This window comes from Planococcus citri, chromosome 1 (assembly GCF_950023065.1).
Source record: "Planococcus citri chromosome 1, ihPlaCitr1.1, whole genome shotgun sequence".
Lineage (NCBI taxonomy): Eukaryota > Metazoa > Arthropoda > Insecta > Hemiptera > Pseudococcidae > Planococcus > Planococcus citri.
In genome coordinates this window covers 37,579,640-37,607,554 of record NC_088677.1, presented here as the reverse complement: position 1 = coordinate 37,607,554, position 27,915 = coordinate 37,579,640, and the positions used below count along the sequence as shown (strand labels likewise).

At 45.4% G+C, this 27,915-nt stretch overlaps 1 protein-coding gene, 1 non-coding gene and 2 pseudogenes across 2 annotated transcripts; all 4 read left to right on the top strand.

Moving 5' to 3' along the window:
* Positions 1-3,940: 3,940 nt before the first annotated feature.
* LOC135833527 (small subunit ribosomal RNA) lies at positions 3,941-6,399 on the top strand (annotated as a pseudogene).
* A 427-nt stretch (positions 6,400-6,826) lies between these two features.
* Positions 6,827-6,984, top strand: LOC135833541 (5.8S ribosomal RNA). The gene has a single exon (XR_010556495.1). It is a non-coding gene; the product is annotated as a 5.8S ribosomal RNA (ribosomal RNA).
* A 693-nt stretch (positions 6,985-7,677) lies between these two features.
* LOC135833543 (large subunit ribosomal RNA) lies at positions 7,678-15,497 on the top strand (annotated as a pseudogene).
* A 7,007-nt stretch (positions 15,498-22,504) lies between these two features.
* On the top strand, positions 22,505-27,834 carry LOC135831761 (ATP-dependent RNA helicase DHX8-like). The gene is given in 15 exon segments (XM_065344492.1): positions 22,505-22,755; positions 22,831-22,916; positions 22,986-23,615; positions 23,702-23,869; positions 23,938-24,100; positions 24,169-24,350; positions 24,428-24,675; positions 24,747-24,865; positions 24,945-25,351; positions 25,426-25,707; positions 25,787-25,939; positions 26,009-26,334; positions 26,422-26,560; positions 26,562-26,605; positions 27,320-27,834. Coding segments are annotated over 15 exon segments (3,264 nt in total). The 5' UTR covers positions 22,505-22,661; the 3' UTR covers positions 27,543-27,834.
* The last annotated feature ends 81 nt before the right edge of the window (positions 27,835-27,915 follow it).

Genomic DNA, 27,915 nt, shown 5'->3' with positions numbered 1-27,915 from the left:
AAAAAGTTGCATTTTTTCAATTTTTTAGTTTTTTAAATTTTTCATTTTTTTCAAATTTTTTAATTTATTTTTTGAAATTTTGAACTTGTGAAAAAAAATTGAAGGCTCCTTTGCGAGAAAACGAAGCGCTCTGGTGAAAATCTTCCAAACTTTTCAATTTTTGCAAATTTTTGCAAATTTTTCAATTTTTTCAATTTTCGAGTTTTTCAATTTTTTTCAATTTTGGAAATTGTTCAAGGACTTAGAATCCTGACATTTTTTTTTTTAATTTTTTTTTTTCAAGAATCAACATTTTTGCAAATTTATTGAAAACATTTTTATTTAGTTGATTTTGGACAATTTTCAATGTGCTTTCTGCCGAGTGCTCTGAATGTGAAGAAGAAGAAATTCAAGCAAGCGCGGGTACACGGCAGTGGTAACTATGACTCTTTTAGGGTAGCCTAATGCCTCCTCATTCAATTGGTGACGCGCTTGAACGGATCAGCGAGATTCCCGCTGTCCCTATTAAAAATTTACTATTACCACTAAAGTTTCATTTTATGCTTTTTTTTCTACATTTTCGATATTTTCGCGGAAGTTTGAAAAGGGAAATAGATATTTTAAAACACCCAATTCAACACAATGAATAATTGAAAAATTCGGTTTTGAAATTTTGGCGATTTTTTTTATTGCGGCAAATTTACAAAATATATTAATTTGAAGAATTTTGTAAAATCTCGATGAAAATATGAAACATTTTCAATTATAAAAATTTTCAAACATGAGAATGTTGAAAACTAATTTTCGACGGAGGAAGTGCCCATGATTCACGGAGACTTTGTAGGCGATTTTCAACAAGAGATGAAATTTTCAACCAACGAAGTGCCCATGATTCACGGAGACTTTGTAGGTGATTTTCAACAAGAGATGACATTTTCGACGGACGAAATACCCATGATTCACGGAGACTTTGTAGGTGATTTTCAACAAGAGATGACATTTTCGACGGACGAAATACCCATGATTCACGGAGACTTCGTAGGTGACTTTTTTTTTAAATTTTTTTTTTTTTTTTCAAACAAACCAAGTAGTCCTAAAAAAAGGTCAAAAACCCACTTGGTGACATGTGATGGATTCTGTCGCCGAAACAATAAATTACCTACCTCGCAGACGCACTTGAGAATATTTTCGAGAATTTGGAAAATTTGTTGGAATTTTGGGCATTTCTGAGGGTTGTAGAAAATTTGATATGTAAAATTGCACAATTTTTCTCATCAATTTTTCAATTTTTCAAATTTTCAAATGTTTCTCAACTGGGAACATTTTTTTTTTTTTTTTTTTTTTAGTTTGGATCAGACTTTTTTTTTTTTAATTTTTCAATTTCGAAAATTTTTATTCAATTCTTCAAATTTGATACATTTTTTCAATCATTTATTTTCAAGACTTTTTTTTTCAATTTTCCATTTTTTCAATGAAAATTATATTTTTTTTCAATTTCGAAAATTTTTATTCAATTCTTCAATTTTGATACATTTTTTCAATCATTTATTTTCAAGACTTTTTTTTTCAATTTTCCAGTTTTTCAATAAAAATTTTTTTCGAGGTACCAGCCCCCATCGGATGGTGAAGGGAGGGGAGAGGAATGGGAAAAATCCATTTTTGCAAATAAAACTCAAATTCCAGTTGAATATTGAAAAAAAAATTTTTCGAGGTACCAGCCCCCTCGGAGGGGTGAGGGGAGGGGAGAGGAACGGAAAAAAATTCATTTTCAAGAATAAAACTCAAATTCCAGTTGAAAAATGAAAAAAAAAATTTCGAGGTACCAGCCCCCTCGGAGGGGGGAGCGGGGGTGGGGGGGACGAGGAAAGGTCTATTTTTGCAAAGAAATATCGAATACGAGTCGAATAATGCAAAAAAAATTTTTCGAGGCACCAGCCCCCTCGGAGGGGTGAGGGGAGGGGAGAGGAGAGGAACGGAAAAAAATTCATTTTTAAGAATAAAAGTCAAATTCCAGTTGAAAAATGAAAAAAAAATTTTCGAGGTACCAGCCCCCTCGGAGGGGGGAGGGGAGGGGAGAGGACCGGAAAAAACTTCATTTTTAAGAATAAAAGTCAAATTCCAGTTGAAAAATGAAAAAAAAATTTTCGAGGTACCAGCCCCCTCGGAGGGGGGAGCGGGGGTGGGGGGGGACGAGGAAAGGTCTATTTTTGCAAAGAAATATCGAATACGAGTCGAAAAATGCAAAAAAAAAATTTCGAGGCACCAGCCCCCTCGGAGGGGGGGAGGGCAGCAGAGACGATGAAAAAATATAATTACAGTGGATGGTTACCTCGAAAAATTTTTCAAAGTCCAACAATAGGTAAAAAATTCAGAAAATATAAAAAAAATGAAAAAAAATCAGAGGTACCAGCCCCCTTTACGACCTTACGAGGGGGAGGAGATGAAAAAACCACCATTTTCTAGCAAGAATACGACCTACGAGTTCGTTGGAGATGGAAAAATTTTTCGAGGCACCAGCCCCCCTTTTGGAGGGGGAGCCCGAAAGTGCTCGAGACTCCCCCACGTAAATTGGTGGAAGCGTGACGGCGCTCGGGCGAAAACGCCGAAAAACGGCCTTTTTTTTTGGCAAAGTTTACTGATTGCGGATGGTCGAGTTGCAATTGCTCGAGGTCTCAAGACCCTTTTTTTTGGATTTTTCTCAGCCCCCTTAAGGTCTGCGGATCTGGGACCACAACGTACCCGAATATCTTTTGGCTAGCCCAATTTTGAGCTATAGAGTTGCCGGATTGGACGCACGGAACGTACCGCATTATAGTCCGGATAGGCGCTAGGATAGCTCGCCGCAGTTCTTAACGTTCATGTAGAGTACGAGTACTCGAGTAGAGAGCGCGAGTCCGAAGACGAGCCGTTCTGCCACGTGTCGTCGTGGAGCGAGCGCGCAGCTCGGGGAATTGATTCTCCGAGCCGGCAACCTCGTTCCACGGCGATGCCGTGGGCAGTGCAGCCGTTCGTTCGGATTTCGCGCTCTATGCCCGAATGCCTCGTGCTCTCGCCCACCATTCGACCGCTTAGCCGCGTACGGCGTGTCGTGTCGTCGCGTACGTCCGGAGGACGATAACACGCGGCGTTCACGATGCGATTTACCCGTGCACCTGGTGTAGGGCCTTCGTGGCTCTCACGCCGAGCGGCACACCGATTCTTTGGTTTCGGTTTAGCGCGTTCGTCAGCCTATTGACTGTACGATCGTCGCGATCAATATTATACATCGACTCCGAGCGCCATAGGCGGAAACGTAGCGAGAATTATGAAAATAATTCGCTCGAACGAAATCGTCCGTAGTAGACGATTCGCAGACGCAACCGACTCGTTGTAACGACGTGATACGGTTCAGTATGCGCGGGCACCGATGATGGTGAAACGCTCGTTTGTCGAGCGCGTTCTCCGTCGAGTGTGTCCGCGATACGAGTTCACAAGGCGAAGTCTCAATGGCGAGGTGTGTTCGCTTCGAGCGAGGGCATGTCTTTCTCAAGACGTACTCTGCGGCTCGGGCAAACGCTCGTACATTTCTTTAAAGACGGGAACGACGATGAGAAAAATTCTCTCACCGCGTGTGAGTGCGATTTATTATCAAAGTCCCCCGTCAAACCGGTACACACGTTAGCCGCTTCGACTCCACGAGAGCGGCGTGAGCGTGCTTCTCAGTAGACACGCGAGTTCGCTGAACGGAACTTCGCAGTCGAATTGTTGCACGTGAACGCCGTGAATTAACTCGTTTACGGACGTCGGAGTGCTCGTTGTACGCGAGCGTGTTCTCGAGGCACGCGGCGGTTAACACTGCCGCGCTCGCCAACGAGACCGCCGCACGCAATCATCGCGTAAGAATGAGAGACACGGGAGCGACCTTCGTTCGTTCGGAGGTGGCTTTCGCGATCGATTTCGAGCGCGTTTGAAAAGCGACGGTTCCCTGGTTGATCCTGCCAGTAGTCATATGCTTGTCTCAAAGATTAAGCCATGCATGTCTCAGTGCAAGCCGTCTAGTACGGTGAAACCGCGAAAGGCTCATTAAATCAGTTATGGTTCCTTAGATCGTACCCACGTTACTTGGATAACTGTGGTAATTCTAGAGCTAATACATGCCGACAGAGTTCCGACCAACTGTACGGATTTGGCGGCAGTTTCGGCTGTCGTCGCCGTACGGTTCGGAAGGAACGCTTTTATTAGATCAAAACCGGCTAAACGGCGGTTTCGCTTTCGGGCGTCTCCGTCGTAAGCGGCCCGCGCAAAGATTTGGTGACTCTGAATAACTTCGAGCTGATCGCACGGTCTTTGTACCGGCGACGTATCTTTCAAATGTCTGCCTTATCAACTGTCGACGGTAGGTTCGACGCCTACCGTGGTGGTAACGGGTAACGGGGAATCAGGGTTCGATTCCGGAGAGGGAGCCTGAGAAACGGCTACCACATCCAAGGAAGGCAGCAGGCGCGCAAATTACCCACTCCCAGCTCGGGGAGGTAGTGACGAAAAATAACGATACGGGACTCATTCGAGGCCCCGTAATCGGAATGAGTACACTTTAAAACCTTGGTCACACGAGGATCAATTGGAGGGCAAGTCTGGTGCCAGCAGCCGCGGTAATTCCAGCTCCAATAGCGTATATTAAAGTTGTTGCGGTTAAAAAGCTCGTAGTCGGATCTGTGTCCTCGCGGCGTCGGACCACTGAGCGTTCGTCGGGCTTCGCTTCGCGCGTACCCGCGGACCAAGTGATTGTTCCCGGCGTGTCAGCGGGACGTCCTGCCGGCGGGCGGACACGTGCTCGGTCAGCATCGACCGCGTCTTAACGACGTCGCGTCGGTGCGCGAGTGGCGGCCGCCGTTTAAATCCTGTTCGTACGTGTTCCGCGGTCAATCCGTGTGTTCGCGTGCGGCGGGCCGGCACGTTTACTTTGAACAAATTAGAGTGCTCAAAGCAGGCTCGTAAGTGGCGGGGCGTGCGCGTCAAAACGTACGTCTCGTCGTATAGCCCTGAATATGGTCGCATGGAATAATGGAACAAGACCTCGGTCCCGCCTCTACGCTGCTCGCAGCGCGTGAAGACAGCCCTCGCGGCGCTTCCGTGCGCGGGTCGCCGGGCGGGGTCCCGCGTTCGCGTCCGTCTACGCGGCTGTTCGCAGTTCGCTAGCGCGGGTTACGCATCGTCGGTGATCAACCCCGTCCGTTGGCCGGTTTTCGGGACCGGAGGTAATGATCAACAGAGACAGGCGTGGGCATTCGTACCGCGACGTTAGAGGTGAAATTCTTGGATCGTCGCGAGACGAACCGAAGCGAAAGCATTTGCCAAGTATGTTCTCGTCTGATCAAGAACGAAAGTTAGAGGTTCGAAGGCGATCAGATACCGCCCTAGTTCTAACCGTAAACGATGCCAGCTAGCGATCCGCCGGTGTTCCTCCGATGACCCGGCGGGCAGCTTCCGGGAAACCGAAGCTTTTCGGTTCCGGGGGAAGTATGGTTGCAAAGCTGAAACTTAAAGGAATTGACGGAAGGGCACCACCAGGAGTGGAGCCTGCGGCTTAATTTGACTCAACACGGGAAACCTCACCAGGCCCGGACACCGGAAAGATTGACAGATTGAGAGCTCTTTCTTGATTCGGTGGGTGGTGGTGCATGGCCGTTCTTAGTTGGTGGAGCGATCTGTCTGGTTAATTCCGATAACGAACGAGACTCTGTCCTGCTAACTAGGCGGGTCTTTCGCCGCCCGCGGGTCAGCGTGCGACGGTTCACGCCGTTGTACCTGCCGCGGTCCACGGCGAAACGGTATCCCCGAACGCGGTTGGCCGTCGTCAGCGGCGTTGGCGCTGTTGTCGTTGCTCGTCGGCAGTTTGGCTCTCGGGTCGGGCTGTCGGAGGGTGGCGCGGCGGTTTCCAGCGTCGCCCGGCGGTTTTTCGCCGCCAATAGGGCTACCGCCGGCTGATAAAGCTTAAACTCTTCTTAGAGGGACAGGCGGCGGACAACAATAGCCGCACGAGACTGAGCGATAACAGGTCTGTGATGCCCTTAGATGTTCTGGGCCGCACGCGCGCTACACTGAAGGAATCAGCGTGTAATTCGTTCCCGGGCCGAGAGGCTCTACCGGGTAACCCGCTGAACCTCCTTCGTGCTAGGGATCGGGGCTTGCAATTGTTCCCCGTGAACGAGGAATTCCCAGTAAGCGCGAGTCATCAGCTCGCGTTGATTACGTCCCTGCCCTTTGTACACACCGCCCGTCGCTACTACCGATTGAACGACCGCAGTGAGGTCTTCGGACCGAGGTACGGCGGCGTTCCGCGCCGATTTGTACATTCGGGAAGATGACCGAACTCGGCCGTTTAGAGGAAGTAAAAGTCGTAACAAGGTTTCCGTAGGTGAACCTGCGGAAGGATCATTAACGAAAAACGTGAGAGAAAAATGTGACGCGCGAAATCTTCGTGATTCTCGTCAAGTCACCGCTTTTTCGAACACTCTCGTTGTGTGGTGTCGACGGTCGTTTGTTCGCTCGTCGGGCGCGATAAATTCGCGGAGTTGGTGTGCGCCTCGTGCACACGCCTTCGACGTGACGCCCGATCGAACAGACTTCTCGTTCGACGGCGTTAACGCGATCGCGCTATTGTACGAGCGTGAACGCGTTCCAACGCACCCCCGTACGTGAAAATCGGCTATTCGAACGAAAAGCCGTCGCATCGAGCGTCACAGTTGGAAGCCGATCTGTGTGGCGCGCGGTTTCACCACCGCCGCCACCGCAGTTATTCCCTGCGCACGGTGCGACGCAAAATATTGAGAAATATTCTTTACCGTAGCAATACGGTGAGAAAGACAACCCCGAACGGTGGATCACTTGGCTCGTGGGTCGATGAAGACCGCAGCTAACTGCGCGTCGTCGTGTAATCCGCAGGTTATGCGAACATCGACAAGTCGAACGCACATTGCGGCCCTCGCGACCAAAGAGTCCTGGGCCACGCCTGTCTGAGGGTCGGTTATACGTGTAACACGATGGTTGCGTTCTCGCGAGCGCCTCGCAGTTTTCACCGCGAGGTTAGCTCGCCCCGTGACAGACCAGATCGAGCGTGTGTTTACGCACATGCCAGAGCGACGCGGTTTTCGAATCGCGTCGCTCGAAGCTGACGACTCGTTCGCGCTGACGCGGGCCATCGCCTCCGTGCGGTGGTTAGCGTCGTGCGTCGAACGTTCGTTGAAATACACGGCGCCGATGCCGAGAAACAAGTTCGTTCACGAACACCGTGTTCGAAAACGTTGCCGCGTATAGTGGTAGAGAGCGAAGGCGGTAGCTATCGTAGAGAGCGTCCGATGAACGGGCATCCAGAGAGAGGTGGTGGCGAGAAGATATACGGAGGATCGCGCGTGTTGTACGATCGCGCGTCTCCGAAAAAAAAAGCTTAACGTTACCGCCGTCGAATCTCATACGATGCGAAGACGTCTCTCGAAATAGAGGCGATAGTTTGCCGTTTCTCTATCCACGTACGACGTTGTACGTGCGATTGCGCGCGTTCGCGTCGTTATTCCGGCCGTTGTCGACGAATTCGCTCACGCGTCATGTACGGACGCGATGATGACGATCGAGAACGGGCACACATTCGGAAGACGATGCGAGCGTGCGATAATTCGCGTTATAAGCGTACTTCGTACCAGGCTTCACTCTGTATCACGCCGACCTCAGATCAGGTAAGACTACCCGCCGAATTTAAGCATATTAATAGGCGGAGGAAAAGAAACTAACCAGGATTCCCCTAGTAGCGGCGAGCGAAGCGGGAAAAGCCCAGCACCGAATCCCGCGGAGCGTTTCGGCGTTTCGTACGAGGGAAATGTGGTGTTTGGGAGGGTTCGTTAACCCGTCGGTCGGTACGGTGATCCAAGTCCCCCTTGAACGGGGCCACGACCCGTAGAGGGTGCCAGGCCCGTAGCGATCGCGGACGTCCGACGGGTGAACCGCTCCTAAGAGTCGGGTTGCTTGAGAGTGCAGCCCTAAGCGGGTGGTAAACTCCATCTAAGGCTAAATACGACCACGAGACCGATAGCGGACAAGTACCGTGAGGGAAAGTTGAAAAGAACTTTGAAGAGAGAGTTAAACAGTACGTGAAACCGTTCGGGGGTAAACGGACAGAGCCCGTGAATCCGGGCGGCGGAATTCAGAATCGACGGCGTTCGCGCGTCGTCGGTTCGATATTTCCGTCGCCGTTCAATTACGGACGTCGCGACCCGTTCGGTGTCGGTCCGAGGAGACGTGTAAAAGTTCGACGGCGCGTGTCGAGTCGTTTCGGCGGCTAGGCGCGCGTCGTTGAGTCGCGTATTCTGGCCGACTCGCCGGACGGTACGTGTAACGGTGGCCGCGGCGACCTAGCGTCGTCGTTGGTACCGGTCTGCGACGAATCTTCGGGCCTCTTTCCGACCCGTCTTGAAACACGGACCAAGGAGTCTAACGTGCGCGCGAGTCGCGGGGTGTCGTGCAGTTGGCGGCGTTCTTTCGGGGGCGTCGTTGGCTGCTCGTTACAATACGAAACCCGTCTCGTTTTACGAAAGGCGCAATGAAAGTGAATTTTGGGGAAGATGACGTTACCGAGATCACGTTCCGTGCTCTTGTAGCGCGGCCGGTCGTCCGCATTCCCAGGGCGTTCCAACGGCCCGGCGGCGTTGCGGATCGTCGTTCCTTCGGGGGCGGCGGTCGGGCGTCGTCGAACCGGAGCGCACCTATAGCGTGCACGTTGGTACCCGAAAGATGGTGAACTATGCCCGGCCAGGATGAAGTCAGGGGAAACCCTGATGGAGGTCCGCAGCGATTCTGACGTGCAAATCGATCGTCTGAGCTGGGTATAGGGGCGAAAGACTAATCGAACCATCTAGTAGCTGGTTCCCTCCGAAGTTTCCCTCAGGATAGCTGGCGTCGGAATACGAATCGACGAAGCGCCTTCGGGCGTTTCGCTCGTCGGGTCGTCTCATCCGGTAAAGCGAATGATTAGAGGCATTGGGGCCGAAACGACCTCAACCTATTCTCAAACTATAAACGGGCGAGATCGCGGGCTTTCCTGATAAGTTGCGCGTTTCGGCGCGCGACAAAGCGAGAGAGTCCGGTCGGACGGCGTGTCGTTTCGGCGGCGCGTGCGGTTCGGCTCGGGCGCGAAGCCCGCGACGGAACCCTTGACGCTCAGTGGGCCATTTTTGGTAAGCAGAACTGGCGCTGCGGGATGAACCGAACGTCGAGTTAAGGCGCCAAAATCGACGCGAATTTCAGAGCCCATGAAAGGCGTTGGTCGCTGATGACAGCAGGACGGTGGCCATGGAAGTCGGAATCCGCTAAGGAGTGTGTAACTACTCACCTGCCGAAGCAACTAGCTCTGAAAATGGATGGCGCTGGAGCGTCGTGCCTATACTCGACCGTCAGAGGCAGCGTGGGCTTCGTTTTATAGCGAAGACCCGGTACGCCCTGACGAGTAGGAGGGCGCGGCGGTGCGCGCAGAAGGGGAGGGCGTGAGCCTGCCTGGAGCCGCCGTCGGTGCAGATCTTGGTGGTAGTAGCAAATACTCGAGAGGGGCCCTCGGGGGCTGCCGTGGAGAAGGGTTTCTTGTGAACAGCCGTTGTCCAAGAGTCAGTCGATCCTAAGCCCGGGGAGAAATCCTACACTTAACGACGATGACGAGAAGAACCTCGCGGCGTACGACGACGAATAGAGACTCGCATCGATGACGATTCGCGCGGAGCCCAATCGAGTTCTCGCTTTCAGAGACGATTGCGATGGCCCGATTTCTTCGCCGTGTGCTCACCACACACAGCGTCGTACAATCGGCGAGTCATCACGTATACGAGCGCGCCTCTCTAGAGAGGTCGTAGTCTCTGTATACGGGTTCCTCGAGTACGAAAGTGCGATCGTCTGCGTTTTCTCGCCAATTATTCGTTTGCTCAAACGCGTCGCGTAGGAAAAATTCGACTCGATCGTGTTTTGGGGCGAAAGGGAATCCGGTCCGTATTCCGGAACCCGGCGCGGAACCGCTCCCTAGTGTTCGGGGCCCTTAAACGCGCAGCGTCACTCCGGTGTCGCTGTCGTGTGCCTCGTCCGGGTAACCGAAATGAACCCGGAGACGTCGCCGGGGGGTCCGGGAAGAGTTCTCTTTTCTCTGTGAGCGTTGTACGTCCCTGGAATCCGCTAGCCGGGAGATAGGGACGCGAGCGCGAAGAGCACCGCTCGCTGCGGCGGTGTCCGTGATCCCCACGCGAACCTTGAAAATCCGGGAGAGGGCCACGCGGAGTCTTCGCGCCGGTTCGTACCGATATCCGCAGCAGGTCTCCGAGGTGAGCAGCCTCTAGCCGCATAGAATAATGTAGGTAAGGGAAGTCGGCAAAATCGATCCGTAACTTCGGGATAAGGATTGGCTCTGAGGAGCGTGGCGGCTCGGGTTCGGGTTGCGCAGAAGCGGAGACGGGAAAGGCGGCGCCCTGTCGTTGGACAACGCCCTTCGGGGTGGTCGTCTGGCGGCGTGGGATGTCTGTCGCCCGGCTTCCGTGGAACCTCCGAACTTTGCGCGGCGGCGAATCCGCGCGTCGTTACCGTCGACACGCGGGCAACCGCGTCGTTAGGCGGTCGACGATGTGCGGGCTCTCGCCGTCGACGCTAATCGACTGCCAAGTAACGGTCAGCTCAGAACTGGCACGGACCAGGGGAATCCGACTGTCTAATTAAAACAAAGCATCGTGATGGCCCTCGCGGGTGTTGACACGATGTGATTTCTGCCCAGTGCTCTGAATGTCAACGTGAAGAAATTCAAGCAAGCGCGGGTAAACGGCAGGAGTAACTATGACTCTTTTAAGGTAGCCAAATGCCTCGTCATCTAATTAGTGACGCGCATGAATGGATTAACGAGATTCTCTCTGTCCCTATTTACTTTCCGACGAGGGGTGCTAGCTTTGTCGTAGCGTCGGAACCTAGTAACCTTCCATATTGTACGGTGGTAAAGGTGAAGCCAATAGCACTTGTGGTCACGGGACACGCGTCGTAGCATGCGCTAAAATCGGGAACGACCTGCCGTACATCTCCGAAAACCTCGGTTGCCGGAGACGGTGTTTACGGACGACAGGTACCCCGGGGGCTCGTGTAAATCTTGTCTGCCGCTACCAATGACCTCGGTCAAAGGAAAGCGTTCGAACGAACAGCAAGTTTCGTACCCGAGGATCGTGTGAACACCCGCCGTTAGCACCTGGAAACCTTGTACAAAAAGGGGCAGGAGCAATTCAACGGACGGCGGACCAGTAGCACCCTCAACTTAGTGCATGTGAGCAAGACCACCACTCTCTCGGGTCACCGAGAGATAAGGGACAAACGGGTAAACCGTCAGGACAACGTTTGATCTCGAACAAGGGCGTTTAGAACGCTCGGGTCAGCGGGAGTCGGAAACCACCTCTCTTGGACCAAAGTTGGCGCCGCCAGCCACATAGATAGATAGTAATGGACATTTAAGTCGGGGGCTCCTCGCCAAAAATGGCAGGAGGAGGGCCCGGACAGGAGTCGTCTAGCGGACGAACTACCGCACTAATGGTGACGAACGCCTAGGCTGGCGAGCGCCCTGATCAAGCGGAAATCGGCCGTCACCGGCGGCAGCGGGAGTGAGAGAGTGTCCTTTTCTCACTCCGCGCACTTAGCGCCTGTCCGCTTAGTGAGCAAACCTGGAGAGAGAGTTGTCGCTCGCGACTTCTCTCTCTCCTAATTTTTACAAGTCCGGAGCTTACACTGCGATAGTGCATCGGAAAGGAGCCGGAGAGGGAAAATATCTCTCGCCGTGCGATTGGTGGGCGCAAATCGGTATCGGGCAGAAGTAAAGCCGGGGACTTGTAACTTCACCAGGAGGTAAACTGGTGGAGGCTCTCGAACGCAATGACGGAGCTGATCACCCCGACAGAGAGCGAAAGCTCAACACTTACTCTCACGAAAGGTGAGTAGGACGGACACCCCGCGATCATAGAAGGTGTACCGATGAAGCCCGCGTCGCAAGCGAAGGCATGCGTAGCGGCAACCCCTCGAACGCACAACGGTCATCTCCGGGAAGCTGGAGGAGGCCACTAAGACTGCCTCAATTAGAAGATCTCTTCTTCGAACGAGGGAGTCAGTCGAACGCATGGTAAGTTAGAAATAACTCAAACAGTCCTGCTCGGATCTCGTCCGGGAATAGGGCTACCCTTCTGCCAAGAGTCCGCACGCGGGCAAACGGCAACTCGAACGCAAGACCCCGCTGGTTTACCAGAGAGGGCGACAAAATCCCTGCTAGGTAAACTGGCAGTGGTAGCAAGTCCTACGGGCGAACGGAAGTTCGCGTGCACAGGCAACTCGGGTAACCGAGATACAGACCACAGCCCAAAAATGAGCGATTTATACGAAGTAAATCCGGGTAGGCTTCGATTCCTACCCACGGTGAATGCGCGTAGCGGTGGGGTTAGCTCGCGTAGGGTCCAACCGTCTCGGTCTCGGCCGCGGGAGCGACCCTCCCCGATAAACTGGCAGCTGAGGGAAAGTGGCGAGCCCTCAGTCGGACCCCAGATCGCGGGCGATCCAGCGCGATCTCAGGCTGAACCCGGCAAGTCGTCTGCTGGCGGAAGTGCCAAGAAAACCGTGGTCAAAATGCGACTGGATCAGGTAGCGAAGCCGTCCGTGAGGTTCGCCAGGCCATAGCTACCTACACCGGGTGCCGCGATCGGCGGTTGGCAAACTCAGGTGGTCAACGGGAAAGGGGAGAGACGAACTCCGAAAGCCCCACACCTGACGAAGCTCCTCCGATTGCGAAGATTCCCAGACGCGTTGGCAGAAGCGGCAAAGAGCGAGCAACGGCCACTTCGGTGAACGAGGCAGACTCTGAGCCGCGGATGACGACGAGGTCTAAAATGAGACGGAGTAAGAAGCCGGTCAAGGGGGAACCAGCTACAGGGGAAGTAGGCGACCGGCGCGAAGAGGAGCCGGGAAATAGCCTGAAAGTACCTGCTGGGAAAACCCACCGAGAAAGGTTCAATCGAGGAGCGAGGTGGAAGAAGAGGTATCTCACCAATTCCGAACCCGCGCCCAACGTTGAAGCTGCCGAAAACTCTGACTCGCCTGAGAAGGGCGAAAGTTCAAAGGCAGACAGGATTGGTTCAGCTCCGAGGCAGCATATGACTGCCTGCGGGAGTACGCCGATGCTGTCTTCCCATCTACTAAACGAACAGGTAAACCGCGACCTGCGCAGAATAGGCGGTAGGCTAAAGACATTGGCGTAGGTTAGCCAAGCCGAACGACAACACCGGCAAATGACCTAGAGGGAATTGGCCACCTCTCGAGCGGATGACCGATCCGTGATCCCGAGATGATCAAAAATTGGTACTACGGGGACGCAGGAAATCAGCCGCCTGCGTCATCAGTGGTTGGTCTCGTAGTGGCTGTGGTTAAAAGCCCCGGACGGGGAAGGCCCAAGCCCTGGTCTCAAACCTTCGCTAGGCAGCCGGCGGGCTGACGACACCGTAACTGGTCCTATCCGAACTCGACGATGCCATGTTGACATTAAAGCGCAAGCTGTTAGCACAGTGCCACGGGGGGAGGAGAATACCAGGGGGATCCGGACAAGCCAACGGCCTGCGATGATGCGAGTTGAGACCGTGGGGCTACCAATGAAACTCCTACCAAGGCGGGGGATCCGAGACTCTGGCTGGACTGGTCCATCACCGCCCGCAACTCAGTATGTATGGTCTGCCATCGTACCCGCTGCGATCCACGGTGAAATGGTATCCCCGAACAGGAATGAGCCGCCCTGCGGTCACGTCACTAATAGGATTACCGCCAGTTGACATAAGCCGAGACCTCGGCTGCCCTGCTGTAGCTAGGTAAGGGGGCCGCGTGTTCGTGACACGGAAATCTACGAGGGATATAGCGAACCCTACAAGTCACTGCTTAGGGGTGGGAAGATCACGGCTGCACTTCTCAGAGCGGCTTGATCACGCTACCGCGTAGCTAGAAGCGGGGAGGATCAACTGCTACCTCTGAGCCGAATCGAAGGCAACGGGTTTGTCGGCCCCTAGCCAAGCAGTAGGGGGAACACTTAGAGAGCGGTGTAAGTAAACCGACTCCAGAAGACCTCTGAAAACGTCGAACGATAATTCCCGCGCACGACCGGTTATTGTACGGACCGGACGAGCAGCTCCACTTGAGTCGGGTTAAAGCGAAAGCTAGGTACCGACGAGGAGCAGGGCAGCGGGTCCAGGCAACAAGGATGCCAGATTCCGGTTGTAAACATGTCCCTATTTACTTTCTAGCGAAACCACAGCCAAGGGAACGGGCTTGGAAAAATCAGCGGGGAAAGAAGACCCTGTTGAGCTTGACTCCAGTCTGGCATTGTTCGGAGACATGCCGGGGTGTAGCATAAGTGGGAGACGAGGATCACGCGGCGTTCGTCGAGAGGCGGGCGTCGTGCCTCGTCGATCTTGAAATACCACTACTCGCATCGTTTCCTTACTTACTCGGTGGTGCGGAGCGCGTGCTGTCCGGTCAGTGGTCCGGGCGCGTCTGTCGCGGTCGTTCGCTTCGGCGTTCGGCTCGTGTTCCGGCGTCGTTTCGGGCCCGTTACGACCGTCAGTCACGATCGATTCCCGGTAGAGTTAAGCGCGATCATCGCCGCCGGTAATCTTCGTCGGTCCACGGCGGTGGCGCGTGGTCGTCGTTCTCTCGGGGGCGGCGTGCCGCGTGTTATCGTCGCCCGGCAAGATCTGGCGACGTCGCGTAATCCGATCCGAGGACACCGCCAGGTGGGGAGTTTGACTGGGGCGGTACATCTGTCAAAGAATAACGCAGGTGTCCTAAGGCCAGCTCAGCGAGGACGGAAACCTCGCGTAGAGCAAAAGGGCAAAAGCTGGCTTGATCCCGGACGCTCAGTACGCGTAGGGACTGCGAAAGCATCGGCCTCTCGATCCTCTCGTCCGCTGAAGAGTTTTCAGCGAGAGGTGTCAGAAAAGTTACCACAGGGATAACTGGCTTGTGGCGGCCAAGCGTTCATAGCGACGTCGCTTTTTGATCCTTTGATGTCGGCTCTTCCTATCATTGCGAAGCAAAATTCGCCAAGCGTTGGATTGTTCACCCGCTTACAGGGAACGTGAGCTGGGTTTAGACCGTCGTGGGATCGGACATGGTGGCAAAGTGAGGACCATTTCCCCGATTGGTTTGCAAAGTGGGGACCAGCTTGCAAAGTGAGGACCAGGCTAGTTTCACTCTGGGTCACTTGTTTAAAAAAGTCCTCACTTTGCTGATCAGACAGTTTTCATATCACGCTTTTTGCATGGTCCTCACTTTGCACAATTGCTGGTCTGCAAAATAGAGTGATTCAGGGTGCAGTCCTCACTTTGTGACAAGCATTTTCTCAAATCTCACGGTCCTCACAATGTAATCATCAGTTGTCCAGCGTTGATCATCAGTAGTCCAGTGTGGTCCTGACATCGCACCATGTTCAGTCCAGAGATCACACTTCAGAGGATGGTCCTCACTTCGCATCAAAGCCTGTCACAAACATTGTGGTGATCATGGGTGTGGTTCTCATTTCGCACATGATATAATCTCAGATCACATAGATTGTCCCCACTTCGCTCAGGCTATCATCTCAGATCACACTTTATTTTCTATATTTAAGCATAAGTAAAACAAACAACTGGTGGGGGGATGGCGGTCCTCACTTTGCATTGAAGCCAGTCTTAAAAATCAATGTGATCATGGGTGTGGTCCTCAGTTCGCACCGACCATCGTCTCAGATCACGCGTCACTTTCTCTGTCTGAAGCATAAAAAAAATAAATTCGAGGCCACAGCCCCCCTCCCCTCTGCGTAAGGGCATGTAACGTTAGTTCTGCAATAGGATGTGGCGTAAGGGGGATGCAAATGTAAAATGAAACTTTTATACTGAAGAAAAAATGTGGGATAACGGTCCTCACTTTGCATCAAAGCCAGTCACAAACATTGTGGTGATCATGGGTGTGGTTCTCATTTCGCACATGATATAATCTCAGATCACATAGATTGTCCCCACTTCGCTCAGGCTATCATCTCAGATCACACTTTATTTTCTATATTTAAGCATAAGTAAAACAAACAACTGGTGGGGGGATGGCGGTCCTCACTTTGCATTGAAGCCAGTCTTAAAAATCAATGTGATCATGGGTGTGGTCCTCAGTTCGCATCAAAGCCAGTCTTGAAAATCGAGGTGATCATGGGTGTGGTTCTTGTTTTGCACATGATATCATCTCAGATGATGTAGATGGTCCTCAGTTCGCCCAGGCTATCATCTCAGATCACACTTCATTTTCTTCATTTCATGCATAAGAAAAATAAACAACTGGGGAAGGGGATGGCGGTCCTCACTTTGCATTAAAGCCAGTCTTAAAAATCAATGTGATCATGGGTGTGGTCCTCACTTCGCACAGACCATAGGCTCAGATCACCTGGCATTTTTTCCATCCAAAGTATATACTAAATGAATGAATGAAATTGGGGCTTCAGCACCCTTCTCTAACGTTTGTTTTGCGATAGGATGTGATGTAACGGCTGTGAATGTAAAATGAAACTTTTATACTCGGGGGAGAAATGCGGAGATGGTGGTCCTCACTTCGCATCAAAGCCAGTCTTGAAAATCGAGGTGATCATGGGTGCGGTCTTCACTTAGCACAGACCATCATCTCAGATCACGCGTCATTTCTCCATCTGAAGCATAAAAAAAATGAAATTAAGGGCTCAAGGAAAGGTATGTAACGTTAGTTCTGCAATAGGATGCGAAGTAAGGGCTGTGAAAATAAAAATGAGGCCCTGGGGGAGGGCATGTAAGGATAGCTTTATAATAGGATGTGAAATTAGGGCCGTAAATGTGAGATGAAACGTTTTATGGTTTTATACTAAAGGGGAAAAAAGTGGATTCGAATTCCAGGCACTATAAACTTGGTCTTTCCGAAAGTACGTATTTTTCAAGCTTCACATTTTTGGTCTATCACACTTGTTTCCTCCCACGCACCGTTGTCGAAAATGTACACTGCGATAGTTCGTCGTGTTTTCGAAAATATGTATAGTGGAGCTCATCGAGTTCAGACCTCAAGTCCGAAGTTGACGACTGTCACCGCGTACGATCGTGGAATGAACGCCTCTCTCAGCCAAGCCCCACCGAAATTTAATTCAAAATTCTGTAACGCAAGTTCAAAGGATTCAAAGTAGCTCAAAGAACTATGAAGAACCCTAGAGGTGTAATAATGTGGGAGAAATGTTCAATATTTGCGACGCCAGTATCATCTTCTATCTCTGTAAAACGGGTATTAAATAAACCGCCTTCCCAAAAACTACCTGAAAAATAATCGAAAAATCGGAAAAAATTATTTAGCTCCTTTTATGGCACCTAAGAAAGCTAATTTTTTTTTAATTAACACATCAAGGTCTCTAGAATGTATAAAAGATATCTATACAGCTCAAAAATAATGTTTGAAATTAAAGGGCCCATGTTTCGAGTTGAAATGAGCTGTTTTTGCCATTTTTTGATTATTCTCAAATTTCTCAAAAAATAAAAAAAGGAATCAAGGTGGTTAATGCCTCTTTTTAAAAAGTATTAAAAATATTGAATATTTCTCTCATATTATTACACCCAGGCCTTTTTTTGTATTTCTTTTCTGAGGGAAACGCTAAATTGAAGTTGCAAGCCCCTAATTTTCATACCCCCTCCCCCACTAAACATAATTTGAATTTTTGAGAGAAAAATATCGAAGTTTCAAACTTTGAATATTTACAAAATTTTATCAAATGGAGATGGAAAGCTGATAATTTACTCTACACTCCAATTTTAACACCTTCTGAAGACGACTCCAGGTGGGTTCCAGTCATTTTGGAGCTTCCAGCGACTTTTTGAAAACTACTGGAGCCTCTAGTAGATTTTTTTGAAACTCGAAATTTCCACAAAATATCATCAAAATGGAGTTAGAAAGCTGAAAATTATTCTGCAAACTAATTTCAATACGCTACGAAGTCAACTGCAGGGGGATTTCAAGTCATTTTGGAGTCTCCGGCGATTTTTTGAAAATTACTGGAGCCACCAGTAAATTTTTGAAACTTGAAATTTCCCCAAAATTTCATCAAACGGAGATGGACAGCCGAAATTCATTCTTCAAACTAATTTCAATGCGCTACGAAGTCGACTGCTGGTCGATTTCAAGTCGTTTTGGAGCCTCCAGCGACTTTTTGGAAGCTTGAAAACCATTTGAAACCACCATGTAGTCGTCTTCATATCGCATTGAAATTAGTCTGCGAAATAAATTTCAGCTTCCCACCTCCATTGATGAAATTTTGTAAAAATTTAAAGTTTAAAAAATTTGCTGGAGCCTCCAGCTCCAAAATGACTTGAACCCACCTGAAGTCGTCTTCAGAGAGTGTTAAAATTGGAGTGTAGAGTAAATTTCAGCTTTCCATCTCCATTTGATGAAATTTTGTAAAAATTCAAAGTTTAAAAAATCTGCTGGAGGCTCCAGAATTTTCAAAAAATCGCTGGAGGCTCCAAAAAGACTTGAAATTTATCTGCAGTACTTCATAGCGCATTGAAATTAGTTTGCAGAATAAATTTCAGCTTTCCAACTCCATTTTGATGACATTTTGTGGAAATTTCGAGTTTTAAAAATTTTCTAGAGGCTCCAAATCTGCTCCAAAACAGGTTGAAACAGTTTCCAATTGATTTGGCATGTCGAAAATATGGTACGTATATCCCAAATTTCAGCTTTCTTGGTCAATTACGTAAAATTTTGATTTTTCCCCTCATTTTTGGCCTGAATTTGATTTTTAAAAATTAACCAAAAATCGAAAAATGCACTTTAGCACTTGAAATTTTGACAGGTGACAAATTTTTGCCTGATCTTTCGATCTACCTTAGTATGGTTTAAAAAATTTCATGCAAGGCCTATGTCGGAACGCAAAATCTGCGATTTCGGCCATTTTGTAAATAGGGCCACTTTTTTTTGAGTACAAGGGCTAGAAATGTTCCTCAGGACTCCCCCTTTGAGAAGAAATTTTCCCAGAGGATCGACGGGGGGGGGGGGTGCGATAATTCTTGAGCGGGCTCCCTGACGTGCAAGATGAGTACTGAGGTACAAACTTGAATGCTAAATTTTAGATTTACGAATTTTCATTGTATGTAATTCTGATTTCGTTTTCGCACTTTCCACTCCGATAATTCAACATTTTTTTAAAAAGTTACCAACATTTATTCACTTTTTAATTTTTTTCAAATTCGTTCATTTTTTTAGTTTTTATGGAAATTTTTCGATAATTTTGAACCTTTCTGTGGGGGGACGGCGTCCCCCCGCGTCCCCTCCACAAAAAAAGCCCTGATTACACCTTAATGGTTCTTAGTAGCTCTTGACTCTTGAGCTATTTTGAATCCAAATTTGAACTTAGTTACAGAATTTTGAATTAAATTATCTCAAAAACTAAAAATGCTAGATGCCAGTGCACAATGAAAAGGGGGGGGGGGTTTGGATGAATGGGTTAAAATACAAAATAGAAATTGCATATATTTACATTAAATAGAATATTTGTAAAAACACTCGTTGACCCAAATCGAACGCTTCCGCTTAAAGTTCCCAGGGGCCAGGACGCACTAATCATTTCGGCGATTACCTCCTGAAAGTGAAATCGAATTTCAGAACTACGTTCTCAGTAACTAACTACTAAATTTACTTTAAATACCTATTCTGAAGGGCCGAAACATAAAAAAATCCTACCTATGAGACGAGTGAGAACGAAAAATAGACGAAAAATAAAGTCACCTGAAACTTTGAGCTTTGAAAGCTCCGAAACAAAATAGGTAAAATTGAGATTTCCGAATAGGTATAGAAAAATCAAAACGAATGAGAAAATCAGATGAGCGAAATGAAGTATCGAATTAGGTTAAGAAATATCAAATTTTTGTTAGACCAAATACATTGAACAAAACGAACACAACAAAATGGGAAGCTGAAAAGGCAAAATTCTAACATGCTACAAAAAACAAACAATATTAATTGAGACTTATGAGAGAAAACTTACAGTATCTTGGAGTAATTGTTCTTCATGAAATTCCTCATTCAGAGGTTGACCAGGCGATTGAGGAGACGAATTATTTACGACTAACGTAGTGATCCGAGGGGAGATCTCCTTGTTGCGACATCGTGAATTAAAACCAGGCTTTTGTTAACCGAAAAAAAATATTTCCAGTTGAGGTTACGGTGAAAAATTTAACAAGAAATTCAAAATTTAGGCTAAAGGTTACGGTTAAGGTTCAGGTTACAGTTATTCTTATTGGTGATCATTTTTTTTCGGTTAATGGTTAAAATTAGGTACAGTTGAAAATTTGAAAATTCCTAAAATTTTTCTCCAGGTTTGAAATTTTGAAGTTTGAAAATTGAAAAACTGATACCTAACATTTGAATTCGAAATTTGACAATTTCTTCAAGAAACAAACTCTTTATCATCTCTTATTATTAAAATATCATTCAAGATCGAGCCTTAAGCCCTAATAGTTTAATCACCAATGAATATGATGCAACTATAGTTTCAAATTTTTGAACTTTCTATTCGCGTTTTTTAAATTAAAATATCAAATCACCACAAATCACATTGAAAAAAACCACAGATGAAAAGAAATGAAAAAAAGCACTTTTCAATTTTTAAAAATTTTTTTAACCAGTTTCTTTCTGAAAAATTTTTGGTCAAGGTTACGGTTACGGTTCATTTTAATCTCAAAAACCGGTTACGGTTGCAGTTATGGTTAGTGATATTTCAAAAAAAAAAAATTTTTGGTGAAAGTTAAATTTTTTCTGGTTAATTTACCGGTTAATTTGCGGTAACAGTTAAAGGTTAAAAACAGGTTAACTAGCCTGAATAAAACCAAAATATTGCGTATAAAAATATTCCGCAATAAAAAATCGCGTATATGAAGACCTTTTTATAATGGCCCCAGAAACCTATGGAAAAAACGTAGACTGATGTAAACAAAATTTCAAAGTAATTTTTTGCGGCAAAGTACTGTTGTGGCTTCTTACGATTAGCACTTGAAATTTTGTTACCTACTGTTATGAATGCTTTCGTTTTTTTTTTTGTTTTTTTTTTATAGAATATGAAATTAACTTTTACTTACTGTGAAAAAATAAGTGAAAAGTAGCGTCCATTATAAAAACGTCTTGAAATCGAGTAAAAAGGATGAAAAATGGAATCGCAGAAATCGAAATCATAAGTTTAAATCAAAGTATAGGACGCAAATATGAACCACAATGAACAAAGTACCATACCATACAAAGAGACGTTGAAATGCGTAGCATGTAGCATTTTTAGCTAAGAGCTTGAGAGATACTTTTTCGAGGGTCCGATGGGGAAGCTGAGTTACGTTTATTTACCAACTCAAATTTCGCGCCATCGAACCATGGAGTGAGGAGAATTGGGTAGGTTAACAAATTGTCAAAGAATGACTTACCTGTTGTCAAATTTTCAACTATTTTAAATAATTTCTTGAAAAAACTACCCAAAAATACAAGTCAATTTTATTTCTATAGGTACGTTGACTTTCGTACGTTCGCCTTCAGGCAAATGAATGGGTAAATAAGGTGGATGATTCTAAACTCGTGCCTTATTGCACTCGTTCATAATCATCCACTTCATGAATCTTGATGTAAAAACTACTAATCATATTCAGTTTCGTAAATAAATACTACCCGTAATAAGATTCTGTTTCTAATTAAATTAATCATCGCCAGTCACTAATGCTCTTTTTAATATGACCATAGAAAGCTACTGAAAATTGAAAAAACGTAGACATGTGTAAACAAAATTTCAAAGTACTTGTTTACGGCAAACGCAAAGTAAATTAATTTAACTTTGTCGTAGCTCCCTACAATTAATACTACGGAAAAAGTACGGCAAAGCATGTAGTATTATTTTTCTTTGACCTAAAAAAAGCACTTTGAAATTTTGCCGTGAAAAAAAACGTAAGAAGTTATGGTCACTATAAAATTAAAAAGGCCTTAAACTAAAGTCAGGAAAGAGTAAAAATTCTCATCATGGTGAATCGAATCGAATCGATACTAAATAAGAAATTTTATCCCGTTTGATTTTATTTCTCATAAATAAAGTCATTAATTGTCATTTTCATTTTTCAATTCAATTTTCCATTCAAAATCAAAAATAAATTGTAAATCGTGTTCTTATTGACAAAGTTGAATTAACTATCAAGATTTTAGTTGCGATCATGATCCAATATCCATGAAGAAGGGGATGATCACCCGAAGATGTGCAAAAATCGATCTTTATTTTTAAGATCAAAATTCAATCAGTTCACTTCAAAATGGTCAAAGTCAAATCATTTCAAGTTCATTTTCATGATTTTCTGAAATAAATACTGGTAATTTACGGTAATTACGAGAAACAGATTTCATGCGAAGTCACAGATCAAAAATTACAGAATCACTTACTGATTGATATGAATGTTTTTGTTTTCCTTCGTTTTTCAGCAGAAGAGCAGAAGATTTTCGATAATTTTCATTAATTTCATTCAGAAAAGTTTAATTTAGTCATATTTCTTCACTTTTATATAAAATGTCGTGAATATTTCTCGATGAACGTTTAGAATCATCAACTATCTGTTCGACTTGCGAAGATGAATGACATCGCGAAGCTAGAATATCTTTCGCTAGTTTCTAAGATCAGCATCGAGTTGGGTAACCATTATGATCTCAATGACCAAGACTTGGGTAAGTTTTCTATCATTTTCATCTGTTAAAATGTCACAGTGATTCGGTTTCATTGTAATTTTGTACTGTTCGCAGCTAAATTCATTATTCACCTATCCAAGGATTGCGATGGTTTCGAACAATTCAAAGCTAAACTGGTTGAAAATGGAGCCGAGTTTTCGGTACGTAAATTCAGATCGATTTTCAATACCATTTATTTCAACTCTTACTCAGATGTATTTCTATTTTAGGACTCGTTTATCCAAAACATACTACGTATCATCCAACACATGAAACCTAAAATATCCAAACCGAATGGAATAGACGATAAACCCGAAGAAGCGGAAAAAGAACAGAAACTAAGTCGATCGCCAAGTCCACTCAATGAGAAAAAGGTATTAGCAGAACCTCCTTTAAGAGAAAAAGTGAAAAAGAGAAGTCGAAGCAGAGAGCCCGAAAGTTCCAGAGATAAATACAGAAAACGAAGTAGAAGTCGTGAACGACGTAGAAGCAGAAGTCGAGACAGGAAAAGGAGCAGGAGTAGAAGTAATGATAGAAGAAAAGGCTACAACGATAGAAGAAGAAATAGAAGAAGTAGAAGCAGAAGTTACGACCGAAGAAGACGAAACCGAAGTAGAAGTAAAGAAAGGAGAAGAAGCAGAAGTAACGAAAGAAGAAGAAGTAGAAGTAATGATAGAAGAAGAGATAGGGGTAGAGATAGAATAGAAGTAACTTCGGCTAGAAGTCCTAAACGAAATCCTTCTCCTGATAATATCGAAATGCGAATTCGTGAAAGACATCAGTTGGACTTACCTGGTGATAAGAATAATGTGAAGAAAGTCAAACGTATTTCGTCTCCTGAAAGATGGGAGTTGAAACAGGTATGAATTTTCTGAAGTATTTGATTGTAAAAATTAATATGCTGATGAAATGTTGATTATTAACATTTTTTATGCTATTTGTATAGATGTTGGCTGCGAACTGTATCGATAAAAGTGAACTTCCTGATTTTGACGAAGTGACAGGAATTCTTCCTAAAGAAGATAGTGACGAAGAAGATGTCGAGATCGAAATCGTCGAAGAAGAACCGCCATTTTTACACGGCCATGGTCGTAATGTTCACGAATTGAGTCCTGTAAGTATTCATCTTATTTTGTGAATTTCATCTCGTTGGTATTTTTAATCTAAAATGACCGCTTGTAGGTTCGTATTGTTAAAAATCTTGATGGATCTCTGGCTCAAGCTGCCATGATGCAGAGTGCCCTTGCCAAGGAACGTAGAGAGCAGAAAATGATAGCTCGAGAGCAAGAAGTTGACTCGGCTCCGACCAATTCGAACAAAAATTGGATCGATCCGTTGCCTGAACGTAAGTATTTCATCATTCGGTGAAGCAAAACTGCTATTTTGGATTATTATAATTCGTAATGTTTACAGCTGAGAATAAGAACATGATCGGAACCTCTCGTGGAATCGGTATCAGTTCTCAAGAAATTCCAGAATGGAAAAAACATGTGATAGGAGGAAAGAAGAGCTCTTTCGGAAAGAAAACAAATTTAACTATTTTAGAGCAACGTCAAAGTCTTCCGATTTACAAGCTGAAAGATGATTTAATCAAAGTAGGTATATTTTACTGATTCGAATCGAAATGAAAGCTACGTGATATTTTATAAATATTTTTCTTATTTTAAAATAGGCTGTAGCTGAAAATCAAATATTGATCGTTATCGGTGAAACTGGTTCAGGCAAGACTACTCAAATTACTCAATACTTGGCCGAAGCTGGATTTACCTCGAGAGGTAAAATCGGTTGTACTCAGCCGAGAAGAGTGGCTGCCATGTCAGTTGCGAAAAGAGTAGCAGAAGAATTCGGTTGTTGATTAGGCCAAGAGGTCGGTTACACTATTCGTTTCGAAGATTGTACCAGTTCTGAAACCATGATAAAGTGAGTGTTCGTACAATTGATATTATTAAATTCGTACAGACATATTTTATCCAAGTGTTATTTTTTTACAGATACATGACGGACGGTATGTTGCTGAGAGAATGCTTGGTCGATTTAGATTTATCGAATTACGCGGTTATTATGTTAGATGAACCTCACGAAAGAACCATTCACACCGATGTACTGTTCGGTAAGGATTTTAAAACGTATTCAAGAACTAAGTTTCGTTCCAAAAACATCGATACTGATTTTACGTTATTTCTGCGCAGGTTTATTGAAGCAAGCCGTTCAAAGAAGGCCAGAACTGAAACTAATCGTAACCTCGGCCACTTTGGACTCGATGAAATTCTCTCAGTATTTCTTCAAAGCTCCCATATTCACGATTCCTGGTCGTACTTTCCCTGTAGACGTTCTTTATACAAAAGAACCCGAAACCGATTACCTGGACGCAGCTTTGATCACAGTGATGCAAATCCACTTGAGAGAACCACCCGGCGACGTATTGCTGTTTTTAACCGGTCAAGAAGAAATCGACACAGCTTGTGAAATTCTATACGAAAGAATGAAGAAACTAGGGCCCGATGTACCGGATTTAATTATCTTACCTGTATATTCGGCTTTGCCTAGCGAAATGCAGACTCGTATTTTCGAAGCTGCTCCTCCCGGTTCGAGAAAAGTACGTAAAATATTCATCCCGCGTGCTTTTATAATACTCCGACGACTGATTTATTAATCTGGTTCGAATTTTAGGTCGTAATAGCCACAAATATTGCCGAAACATCGTTAACAATCGACGGTATATTTTACGTAGTCGATCCCGGATTCGTTAAGCAGAAAGTGTATAATTCGAAAAGTGGAATGGATTCGTTGGTGGTTACGCCAATTTCACAAGCTCAAGCTAAACAAAGAGCCGGACGTGCTGGTCGAACTGGACCAGGAAAATGCTACAGATTGTATACAGAACGTGCCTATCGGGATGAGATGTTACCTACACCTGTTCCTGAAATTCAAAGAACTAATTTAGCTACCACTGTACGTAATAGAGCTCTTTCTGCATCTTAAGAATTTAGAAACTAGAACGAATGACACTAAGTTTAACTTTTTTTTGTAGGTATTGCAACTTAAAACTATGGGAATTAACGACCTGTTGAATTTCGATTTCATGGACGCTCCTCCGGTGGACAGTTTAATCGAAGCTTTAGGACAATTACATTCGCTCAGTGCCCTCGATAGCGAAGGTTTACTTACCAGATTAGGACGTAGGGTACGTGAACGATTTGTTTATTGAACCTTTCTATTGGATGAATTTGGCTAAATGTTGATTATTTTCCAGATGGCTGAATTCCCATTGGAACCCAACTTGGCGAAAATGTTGATTATGTCGTTAAATCTGCAATGTTCCGATGTAGTATTGACTATTGTATCAATGCTTTCCGTTCAAAATGTATTCTACAGACCGAAAGACAAACAGGCTTTGGCTGATGCCAAGAAAGCTAAATTCAATCAAGTCGAAGGCGACCATTTGACCTTATTAGCTGTGTTCAACTCGTGGAAAAATAATAAATTCAGTAACGCTTGGTGTTACGAAAACTTCGTTCAGATTAGAACTCTAAAGAGAGCTCAAGATGTGAGGAAACAATTGCTGGGCATAATGGATAGGTATAATTCGATTTTTGATTTTTTTTTATAACCACAAATAATATTGATCATGATTGCTTATGTTTTTTTTTTGGTACTCGATTTCAGGCATAAATTGGATGTAGTTCCTGCTGAGAAGAATACAGTTCTGATACAGAAAGCGATATGCTCGGGTTTCTTCAGAAATGCGGCTAAAAAAGATCCTCAGGAAGGATACAGGACCTTGGTCGATAGTCAAGTTGTACCTATATATTCATCCTAGTTCGGCGTTATTCAACAGGCAACCCGAATGGTATTTCAATTTTTTTTTTCTGCTAATTAAATGTAAGGTGAAATGCAAAGATTGCACTTGCTGGCTTCAAAATTATACCAATCGAAAGCAGAGAGAATTTCGCATCTTTTAACTCCTTACTTTCTAAAAATGAATCATTTTTTTTTTCAAAAATTGGAAAAATGAAAAACTTTTTTTTCAAAATTATCCAGAATTCTCTTTCTTTTTGGTCAAAATTGCAAAAAAGTACATTTTTTCAAAAATTCCTAAAAGTCTCCCTTTTAAAAAAATTGTCCAAAAGTTTAGCTTTTTTACCGGAAATTGACAAAAAAAACCTTCTTTTTGCTAAAATTGTCAAAGTCATGCTTTTTGGCAAAAATTGCAAAGATTCTCATTTCGTTGCCAAGATGTTGCAAAATTAGTCCTACTTTTCAAAATTGAAAAACCAGACTGTTTTTTGGTCATTTTTTCTACACGAAAATGTTTTTTCACTTTTTTGGTTACATTCTGGTAACTTTTTCAAGCTATTTTGGTTACCAAAATTATTTTTTTTAAAGTAGACATTAACTACGAGCCCTGAACTGTATATTTGTGACAAGTGCAGTAATGTTGAAGTATTCCAGTTCAACGCCATCGTGGCCAATTTGAAGTAGATGACCACATTTAATCATTTCACCTTACTACAAAATGAATTATACGCCTAGTGCTACCTACTAACTTGAGATTTTTTTAAAGGGTCGTCTATCACGAACTTATCCAAACAACCAAGGAATATTTGCACGAAGTGACGGCTATCGATCCCAAATGGCTTGTGGAATTTGCTCCAGCCTTTTTCAGATTCAGTGATCCTACGAAATTAAGTAAATTCAAGAAAAATCAACGCCTGGAACCATTATACAACAAATACGAAGAACCTAATGCGTGGAGAATTTCTCGAGTCCGAAGAAGAAGGAATTAAAACTGCCTGGTTTGATCATTTATTTATAATCTATTATCAACGAGCGGAGTTTCTTTTCAATTTTGAATGATGTCGATTTGAGAGTGGAACTGCGGTAGAAGGGTAGACCTAAAAATGAAAGAGGACAGTGGTCCTGTGTCTTTCTCAGTTGTCCATCTTGTTGAGATACTCTTCCTCTTGACGTTGAATGATGATGAGATCGTTTGTGGGGAATCTCCGCATGTTCGAATTTGTACTTGTTTTTTTCTATGTGTGTAACAAACTAGCAATATACGAATATTGTTCATTTTAATGAAGTATTCATTCATCGATGTAGTTCTTGTGTTCTTGATAAATATTTTCGAATCCACTTGATTGAAAAAAAAGAAAGACA